This window comes from Arachis ipaensis, chromosome B10, assembly GCF_000816755.2.
Source record: "Arachis ipaensis cultivar K30076 chromosome B10, Araip1.1, whole genome shotgun sequence".
NCBI lineage: Eukaryota > Viridiplantae > Streptophyta > Magnoliopsida > Fabales > Fabaceae > Arachis > Arachis ipaensis.
The window spans coordinates 9,697,684-9,708,159 of record NC_029794.2 but is presented as its reverse complement, the minus strand read 5'-3'; the positions used below and the strand labels follow the sequence as shown (position 1 = coordinate 9,708,159).

Sequence of the window (10,476 nt, the reverse complement as noted above, 5' to 3'; positions counted from 1 at the left end):
CAGTTCCAGGAGGTCATTATCCAGCACGTTCCGAGAGAAAAGAACACACGAGCAGACCTTTTGTCGAAGCTTGCGAGCACAAAGCCAGGATCGGGTAACCGGTCGCTCATCCAGGGCATGGTGAAGGAACCAACGGTCGCCCTCCACCTGACGGAGTCGAGCCCCTCATGGCTAGACCCCATTACCAACTTCTTGGAACTCGGCAAGTTGCCTGAAGATGAGAAGGCAGCCAAAGCTTTAAGAAGGGAGGCGGCCAGATACGCAATCATACAGGGACAACTATTCAAAAAGGGACTCAGCCAACCCCTATTGAAGTGTTTGCACCCGGGGCCCCATTCCCCGCGGGGACCCCATTCCCCATGTACATAATAGTTCTAACTAATTATTAATTTTCATATGAATAGAGCTGCAAGTATCTATCTTATACAAAAATTGCAAGATTTTATACAAAAAGTCTAAATGACACAATGGTGACTTCTTTCGAAATAACGCAATGGGGACGCAACGACGAGCCAAAGGACAAAGTAGTAGACGAGGTGGGAGACGTGGCAACAGAGAGGAGAATGGACACGATGGCAGAGTTACGAAAAGGAACGCCGCAAAAAGAAATTACGACGCGGTAAGGGTGATGGCACGGTGAGGTGTGACGATGCGGTGAGAAGGGTGACGAGGGGGTGGCTGCAGAGAGGTTGGATGAAGTATGGACTGCCTTAGGAATCTCTGAATTGAAGAAGAGTTATGCAAATAAAGATTAGGAGTTTTGGGTTTCTATATATATGTGTGTGTGAGAAAAGTCTAAAAAACATATATGAGAAATAAACTATTAAGGATAATTCAAGGAATTCATAAATTTCGGGGAATAGCGGGGACGGGGCGGGGATCCCCGCTCGGGTCCCCGCGCCTGCTTCGGGGGAATTTTGTCCCCCATCCCCATCCCCACGGGGAAAATTCCCCACAATCGGATCCCCATTCGGGGCAGTCCCCGCAGGGATCCCCGCGTCTCGGGGAATTTTGCCATCCCTAACTCGCGGGCATGAGCGAAGGGGTCGAGAAAGACCTGATCGAAGAAACAAGGGAGATCGCTCACCTAACAGAAACGGCGCTGAAGCAAAGAATAGCCCTGCGTTACAACGCAAGAGTCCTCAAACGAGACTTCGAAGAAAGGGACCTCGTCCTGCGACGCAACGATATCGGCGTCTCGACCCCAGGGGAAGGCAAGCTGGCGGCAAACTGGGAAGGTCCCTACAGGGTTAGGGAGGTACTCGGTAAGGGCGCTTACAAACTCGAAAAACTTGACGGCAAGGAAGTACCCAGAACATGGAACGCAGGTAACCTAAAGAGGTTCTACTCCTGATCCACCGGCTCACCGACCAGGGAGTCTAGCCAAATAGTTAATATTTGCCCTGTCCACATAGTTAATTCATCTTGTTTGCTTACTTTGTCAAATACTTGCCCAACTGACGAATAGTTTTCACTTGTTCAAATTTCTTAATTGTTAAAACTTTTTTACTCCACGTCTGTTTCTCACGACCAAAACTTAAAACGGCACCCCGGGACTGATCACCCCGGGAGCCAGACGGCTCATACGCCTTAACCAACTCGACGACTACGCGACCGAAACGGTCCGAATTACTGCCAAATGCGAAAACGGCAAGACGGGCACAAGAAATAAGCCCGGCCAGAGTAAACGGTAACACGGTAACGGCAACACGACAAAATAATGAGACTAGCAAGAATCATAACAATCAAACGACGATAACTCATAAAGCGTCAACATACGGAACGGACAAGTAAATTGTTCAAGACAAATAAAACGACAAAATGTCAACAGGGCGCTCAGCAAATGCGCTACAAAATATCCTAAGTTACGAAACTTCATTTCCTCGGCATATCAACAATTTTTCCGTCCTGGATAGTTTTGAAAACACCAATTGACGACGTCTCGAAATCAGGAGCAGCAATCTTCAGCTGAGCTTTCAGGGCGTCCTCGGTCATCAAGATGGCATTCTTCCCTTGTTCCTTGGCCACCTTAAGCTTCTTTTTAAGCTCAACGGCCTCTGCCTTAGCGGCCTTCGCCTCCGAGATAGCCTGCTCCCGTTCCCTCTCCAACGCGACAACCCGACCCTGAGCGGCGTTCAGTTGACCCTCCAATGTCATCTCACGCTCAAGAAGCCGGGCCACGGTCTCGTCGGACGCCTTCAACCTCTCCGCAACAAACGAGGACTTCTCTTCAGCAGCAGTAAGCTTCCCCCCCATTTCGGACAGTTGACCCTGGAGGAGTTCAACTTGAGCCTTAAAATCATTGTTCGCCTTAACAGAAGACTCAAGCTTCCTCCGAAGCGCCTCCATACCGGATAACTCAAACTCGGCCTTCCGAGCTATCACGGCCCCACGAAGCAAGGTGCGATACATCCACCTCGCCTGCCCAGACAGCTCGGTTGCATGAAAATGCTCTTCTGTCCCCGGTATCAGTTGGGAATCAATGAACTTAGAAGCATCAAAATTCCTCTCCATTACGGTAAGGACCCCTTCCGGGCTAGAAGACATCTTTCGCTTCTTAGGAGTGTGGATAAGCTCCACGTCACTATCCGGTTGAGGGGTGTGAGTCGCCTGCCCGTCAGCAGGTCCCTCCTCATGAAAAGGGGAAGCCTGACCCCCCGAGCCCTGCTTTCCCGACGCTTCGGTATCATGAGCAGGGGAAGCTTGGCCCGTCTTTTCCCCTGATTGGCCCTCCGACTTGCCGGCGTCCTTCTCTCCGGCATTCTCATCATCACTAGCATCAAAAAAGGTCTTCATCAGGTTCTCAAGACCAGTCACGGTAGCAGACATTTCCACTGCGATAAACAACAAGAACGTTAGCCGTCAAACCGACAAACATAAAAAGCAAGAAACATATGCAAACAAGAAAAGGAACTCACGAATATAGCTCCGGCCGGCCTCCCGTTCACCCATGAGAAGGTGGGGGTTCACGGGATTCTTTTCAAAGATAGCTAGAAGAACGTCCACTATCTGTTTATCTACAGCCGACAACCTCTTGTACGACACTTTCACAAAAGGATTCGACCCCGCGCCAAAGCTCCAGTAAGTCTGGATAAGGCGCTCCCCCTCTAACGACAACCAGAAGGGATGGCGACCCTTGACGGGACGAACCTTGAAATACTTATCTTTGAAACCATGGTAAGAATCCTCAAAAAGGCTAAAAATCTTCCTACCCTGGGCAGCACGGAAAGAAAGAAACCCTTTTCTTGCTTTCCCCTATTTGGAGGGGTTGGTAAGGTTGAAATAAAAGAGAAAAACGTCCACCGACGCCGGTAGCTCCAAGTACTCGCAGACCATCTCGAAGCAGCGGATCGAAGCCCAGCTGTTCGGATGAAGTTGAGACGGACAGACGGATATCCGGTTCAGCAGCGCCATTTGAAAATCGGAGAACGGTATCCGAACACCGACTTGTGTGAACATGGACTTGTAAAACCAAATCCAATCGGGGACGCGAGGAGAATGAAAATTGAGCTCATAAATACGCTCACGAGGAAGCGGGACAATGGCCTCGTAGTTGGCCTTCTCGTCAGTACCCCCACACAGGTAACCGGCTTGCCGGAACTCCGTCAATTCCTCCAAGTCCATCTGGTTGGGAGAACTCCTTATATCGTCTGTCACCCAAGCATACGGGTCGTAAGCCGCAGCGGATCCGGAAGACCGGGAGACAACGCGAGGCATACCTACAGCGGGGTACCACTCCGTTAGTCTATGAGGTCGGGAGCCCGAAAAAACTCAGAACCACGCCTTTTCAACTCAATCATGACCAGATACGGCTAAAAACTACGCCTACCTCACAAACCACCCAAAAAAGCCTATCCTGGAATGGTACCCCTTTCCTAACCCACCTATCCCAACACTGGAAAAACCTCTTGACAAAAATAAAACCAGCCATGCAGTAGATGCAAACAACAAATCACACAATAACAGAGCATAACCCAGATACCAGAAGAAAGAAACCAGAAGATTACCTGGAGCGATGAAGGAAATCTGGGCTGGAAGTTGAAGCAGGAAGGAGTTCACGCAGGAAGCTTTGGATGTTAGGGAGAGAAGAAGTTAGAAATGATAAGAGTGGGAGGTGGATAGGGAGAAAACTGTTTAAAAACCACCCCCAAAAAAGCGCGAAAGGAAGCAGGGGTAAGATAGTCTTTGCACACGGGTTTTTTCGAATCATTATGAGCATTAAATACCCAGCGCGGAGAACGAAACGGCAAACAGATACCACAGCAGATCAAGAGACACGCGCACAAGAGACGCGTCCCTCCCACGATCCGCCGACCCAATGACAACGCACGAAGGTAAACGTCACGCGCCACCCATGGCCCCCACGACCATCGCTGACGCGTCGGGGGCACTGTTACGGCCTGGCCCAAAACTCACACGGGTCAACCCGACCCGAGTTCCCGCCGGCCCAATGGTGCACCCTCCGCCCGACCCGGACACGCGTCCCGTACGGCTTGCACACAGCCGTGGGACAACACCTTTGAGAATATGGGCCTGCCCATTGGAAGGGCCCACAACTGACATGTATATAAGGGGAGACTGGCTCTCCCCCCAAGGTACGTCACATTGACACATCATTCCCTCTCCGCCTGCACATATTCTGACAAGGGCGTCGGAGTGTCTTTGCAGGTGACACCCCCCTTCTCCATCAGAAGTGCTCGGGACCTCGCCCACCCGGAACCAGAAAACCACAACCAGACGAGCTTCTCCACCATCCGAAGCGTTGACCTCAGGATCCTAACCCGAACCGTCCGGTACCCGATTTACCGAACAATTAATATTTACTCAACTTATTTTTATATATTACTTAATTATTATACAATCTATTCATAATATATACATACATATTTAATAATTTAGTAATTTGTTATACTTCGCAGGTCGCGACTAGTGGCTATTTACTTATGCTATAAATATCTATCTGTTATCTATCTCTTAATCTCCTTTATGCCTTGTCCATATATTGCGTTCGACTTAGCAGTTTAACTTTTCGTTGTCGAAACGTGAGTGATACGTCTTCGCGATTTTATTTCTACTCTTTTCAGGCTTCTCGATTAATACTCCTTTCGAAAATTACCTATATTTATATATTAAAAATCCACCTGAGAGTCGTACCACCGTAATATCATTGACTTATGACTCGAGCATAAGGATTTGAATATTAGGGTGTTACATAAACAATTCAAAACTTATTTTATTTAAAAATTAGGAAGATAACTAAAAAGATGAGTTAGAATTTTTAATTATTTTTCTTTTAACAAAATAAAAATCACTAGAATTAATAATATTTTATTAGAATAATTAAATTAATAATTAATTTTTAACAAAGTAATCTTTATTTAGTATTTTTAATAATTAATTTTTTAGTAATTAATTTTGGACTTAATTAATTATTTGTGTTGAGTACTTGAGTTAGTGCTTACCTGCTTATTAGCAATTTCATGTTAATTAAAAAAGTAGAGAAGTGAATTATACTTATTGAATTTTTTACATTATTAAATTACATGCAAATTATTATACCCTCAGAAAGTTTATGTATTTTAGGAAATAGGAATTGCATGTAAACCACTATGTCTTCCTAATAAGATTTATGTGTTATAGAAATTATTTTTTCTATATTTACCTCTATGCTTCAAGATTTATGTGTTGTTTCTATTGTATGTAAATTTTACAAACACCTATCAAACGGCTTTTCATCAAGCTCGCTTGCTTGTTTGGTATGTCCTTTCATGTCAACAATTACTGAGCGCCATTTCTAAAGTTAGCCAATCTTATCTTTTTCTTTCTTACTAAAGGGTTGTATTCGTCATTTAATAAGGGACTACAAGACAAAAATTTTATTAACAACTTGATCGTACAAGGAACATTAAAGTTCCAAAAAAATACATGGCATGCCTGATAATTTCCTAATAACGTAATTTCAGAAACTTTTATAGTACAATTAAGATTTTAGACTTTTTCGATGCAAGTGTCCAATCTCAGAAACCATTTTGGCATATAACTCTAATCTAGAAGGTTATTTAGTTGAAAATGCTATCTTATTTTTTCTTGGTGTCGTATATCCCATGATGTTTCAATTTTCTCTTTAATTTGCTATGCATCTTTTGAATGACATCATCAACAACAATGATATTGATATATATATATGAATAAATATGCAGGCTTATTGACAGGAATCTGAAAATAAATAAGCATGCAGGCATAGCTCTTCATCATCATCATTATCATCAACCTTACAAGAAAAGTTTCTTAGTCTTTAATTAGGAAAATGAATTCCATCATTGAAAGTAATAGAAAACCGCATGCAGTGCTAACACCTTATCCACTTCAAGGCCATATCAATGCAGTGTTCAAACTAGCAAAGCTTCTTCACCTAAGAGGCTTTCATATAACCTTTGTCCACACTGAATACAACTACAAACGCTTCCTCAAATCAATGGCTATGTCTCCCAACAACAACAACCACCTTATTCATTCCATTCCGCACTTTTGTTTTGAAACCATCCCTGATGGTCTTCCCCATCCTGATGATAATGGCAATAATCATAATCAAGATCTTCATGCTCTTTTGGACTCAGTCAGGAACAAATTCCTCGCCCCGTTTCGAAGCCTTCTTGCTAAACTTATAGAGTTGGCCTCAGCTGGTGCTGTCCCTCCAGTTACTTGTCTTGTTTCTGATGGAACCATGCCTTTTACTATACAAGCTGCTCAAGATCTTGGACTCCCTATCCTTCTCCTTTTTCCATCTGCTGCTTCTTCATTCTTGTCTGCTATGCACTTTCGCACTCTCATTCATAAAGGTCTCATACCACTCAAAGGTAAGTACCTTCACTACTATCCTTCATGTCCAATATTCATAATAGTTCATAAAATGTGAGTATGTGACACTGAACATACTCCTAAAGTCATGTAATTTATCTATGTGATATATATGCAGATGAGAGTTGTCTGACAAATGGATATTTGGAGACAAAAGTTGATTGGATTCCAGGAATGAAAAATTTTAGACTCAAGGACCTGCCTGACTTTATAAGGACAACAGATCCAAATGATCCCATGTTGCAATTTCTCATGGAATTGACAGATAAAGCTCACAATGCTAATGGTGTTGTTTTGAATACTTTTGATGAACTCGAGGGTGAGGTAGTCAATGCTCTCTCCTCTATGTTACCTGCTGTTTACACCATTGGCCCTTTCCCTTCATTTTCCTATCACAATCCAGAGGATCAACAACTGGAAATTTTGGGTTCTAATCTTTGGAAAGAAGATACTGTGTGTCTTGAATGGCTCGACTCCAAGGAGCCGAGATCTGTTATTTATGTGAATTTCGGCAGCATAACAGTTATTTCGCCCGAGAAACTATCAGAGTTTGCGTGGGGTTTGGCCAACAGCAAGAAGCCGTTCTTATGGATCATTAGGCCTGACCTTGTTATTGGTGGCTCGGTGGTTCTGTCCCCGGAGTTTGTTGATGAGACTCGAGGTAGAGGCCTAATAGCTAGTTGGTGCAACCAAGAGCAGGTGCTGAACCACCCTTCAGTTGGTGGATTCTTGACTCACTGTGGATGGAACTCGACCACTGAAAGCGTGTGTGCCGGAGTGCCAATGTTGTGTTGGCCGTTTTTCGCAGACCAACCAACAAACTGTAGAAATATATGTAATGAATGGGGCATTGGGATTGAAATTAATAACGATGTGAAGAGAAAGGATCTGGAGAATCTTGTCAATGAATTGATGGTGGGAGAGAAGGGAAAGAAGATGAGACAAAAGGTCACGGAGCTCAAGAAGAAGGCAGAGGAGGTGACTAGACCCGGTGGTTCTTCATACATGAACTTGGACAAAGTGATTAAGGAGGTCTTACTGAAAGAAAACTAGATTAAATTACTGCCATATTTTTTCTTTCTTAATAATGAAATGCAGTATTGTGATCATTCAATTTTATCTTTCTCCTGTTGAATATGCAGCCTTGTGTAGTAAAGAAATGGTGGCATCTGTTTGTGCTCCATGTAGTGGAATGTGAAGTCCTCATCAAGCTGTGTGATTTTTTAATGATTAAGATTAATTGTTTGCCGGCTAGTTTAGGAATTGATGATTAGTTTATGTTACTAATAACTACAAGTTGAATGCATAAGTTCCAGAGAGTAAAGACAATTTATTCCATTAAAAAATAATATATGCTTCTGCATTTTGAGTAAGAAGTCTTCAATTCATAAAATAATGATTAAAGAAGTGTTGTTAAACTTATTGATACTAGTTTTTCCTTTCTCCCTGTGATGCTAATGCATAATAACTACTAAGTAACTGTGAATATAGTTCTTTTGACTTTTTGTTCAATCTATCTTTTAGTAATATGAAAATGTTAAATGTCACTAAGATGAAGCATAATGAAAACCAAATTTAAACCCTTTAAAATACATGACCATATGATGTAACACAAAGTAATACCCCTGAACCTTTCTCTCTATTGATATCTCCACCCTGTACTTATTTGTCTATATACAAATTTCATTCTTTGTTTGCAAGATTGGCTAAATTGAGAACAAATTTAATAGAGGTAACAAGGTATTATGGTAGGGTATCCAATGTTTAAGCCAACCCTTAACTGAGCAAGCTAATTGAAGTGCTGCTTAATCAGAATCTGAGCACCTTCAACTAGCCTCTTCACAACTTCACCAGCAGGTAGAATTTCCTTGATGAGACCGACGCCTTGGCCGGCATACATAGCCATGCTCTCAATATCTCCTGTGGTTGTCATGTTTGGGACAGTACCTGCGAAACGGCGAATCTCTCTATCCTGTTGGATAGAAAACACAAAAGTTTCAAGTGGTCTGCAATAGCATACAAAGATCAAAGACAGACACAATGAAGATTTGAAACTTTACCATGCCATGGATTGTTGAATGGCCAATGAGTGGCTGGTTGGTTTCATTCTCATGGGATGGAAGTGATCTCCAATCCTTGTAGAAGGGTGTCTTGAGAACACGCTGCGGCGCGCCGGGCCACCTTGCCCTCCCAAATACATCTGTGTACTCGGTTTCATCCATTTCAATCAACTTCCTCTTGTATGTTGGATGAGCATAGCTTTCCTCAGTTGCCACAAACCTGCAAAATTGGTAGATTATGTTAATAGAGAACACTTTGACCAGGGTAAAAACTCGCGTGCAGATGTCTTCACTTAAAAGTTGATAGATAGAAACTGTTAGATACCAATTTAGTTAGCCACTATGCTACGTGTACACCAAAATCAGCTACCAAAGTCAGCCACTATATTTATACACAAATACATTGGTGGTGTAAGAATAGCATTTTTATTTAGCTAAATATATCAAATTATCTCACGGTTCTTGGCTATGAAATTCATCACATGAAAAATAAAAACATGTTGATACCTTGTCCCTAGACATACACCCTGAGCACCAAGAGCCAGAGCAGCAACATAACCTCGAGCATCGACGATTCCACCGGCTGCAATAACCGGAATGTTCCGATTACCAACAAGATCAACCACCGTTGGCACTAACGATATCAGACCATCCTAAACGAAATTCATCAAGTGAGTAACTGAATTTGGAATAGTACATAAGAAAAGTGAAGGCAGCATGGATAATGAATACCTGACCAATGACATGACCACCGGCTTCGCGTCCTTGAACAATGATTCCATCAACACCAGCATTGATTGCCTGTTTCGCACCTCTCAAATCCCCAACTTGCGGAACAATCTTGACACCAGCTGAATGAGCCATGGCAACTAAATCAGGGGTACAATCTCCCCAGTAGACCTGCAAGATTGCAACTTTCTCGTCCAAAATGACCTTCAGATTCTGTTGATGAGGAAAAGCAAGGACTACACCGATCCCGAAGGGTTTATCGGTTAAGGACCTGGTCTTGTTTATGAGGCCCCTCACATAATCAGGGCATTCCCAGTCGGGGGCCCGGAGAAGACCAAGACCGCCGGCATTGGCAACAGCAGCAACAAGCTCAGGGCCAGAGATATCAGGGCCTAATGGCGCCTGAACTATGCCATATTCAAAACCAAGTAACCCTCTCCAACCCATAACCAATCTTCATCATTTCTCTCATCACTTTCTTATTTTATATGGCCTCTCAAGATGTTAAAGGGCTAGTTTGGAAACTTCAAAAATAACTTTTTTTTTTTTTTGAGTTTTTGACTTATGAAAAATAATAGTATTAATGTCTAATGTAATTTTCAAAACCAAATTGCAGCTTTCTAAGAAGTTATTTAAGAGCTTATAGAAAAGTTTAAAAAAATAACTTCTCTTGTAATACTACTACTTTTTATCATATTTTTATAAAATAAACACTTTTAAAATTAAAAACCCAAATATAAAATAACTTATTTATAAGCTACTTTTAATATAGTCATTTATTATTTAATCTATTTTTTTTAAAAAAATTTAATTAAGTTGTTATTGCTAC

General features: G+C 42.6%; 2 protein-coding genes across 2 annotated transcripts; one reads left to right on the top strand and one right to left on the bottom strand.

The window, feature by feature from the left end:
• On the top strand, positions 6,145 to 8,576 carry LOC107623267 (7-deoxyloganetin glucosyltransferase). Its single transcript, XM_016325464.2, has 2 exons — positions 6,145 to 6,857; positions 6,977 to 8,576. Exons 1-2 carry the CDS (start codon positions 6,308 to 6,310, stop codon positions 7,909 to 7,911), a joined length of 1,485 nt encoding a protein of 494 aa, XP_016180950.1. The 5' UTR covers positions 6,145 to 6,307; the 3' UTR covers positions 7,912 to 8,576.
• Positions 8,412 to 10,124, bottom strand: LOC107623268 (nitronate monooxygenase). The gene is made up of 4 exons (XM_016325465.2): positions 9,651 to 10,124; positions 9,426 to 9,571; positions 8,919 to 9,138; positions 8,412 to 8,830 (listed from the first exon to the last, which is right to left on the bottom strand). The coding sequence occupies exons 1-4, from the start codon at positions 10,092 to 10,094 to the stop codon at positions 8,648 to 8,650; spliced, it is 993 nt and encodes a 330-aa protein (XP_016180951.1). The 5' UTR covers positions 10,095 to 10,124; the 3' UTR covers positions 8,412 to 8,647.

Coding starts and splice junctions, on each gene's coding strand:
- LOC107623268 (XM_016325465.2), bottom strand. CDS start 10,094: ATGGGTTGGAGAGGGTTACTTGGTTTTGAATATGGCATAGTTCAGGCG. Junction 9,572..9,650: donor GTGGTCATGTCATTGGTCAG/GTATTCATTATC, acceptor AATTTCGTTTAG/GATGGTCTGATATCGTTAGT. Junction 8,831..8,918: donor ATTCAACAATCCATGGCATG/GTAAAGTTTCAA, acceptor TCTATCCAACAG/GATAGAGAGATTCGCCGTTT.
- LOC107623267 (XM_016325464.2), top strand. CDS start 6,308: ATGAATTCCATCATTGAAAGTAATAGAAAACCGCATGCAGTGCTAACA. Junction 6,858..6,976: donor AGGTCTCATACCACTCAAAG/GTAAGTACCTTC, acceptor ATATATATGCAG/ATGAGAGTTGTCTGACAAAT.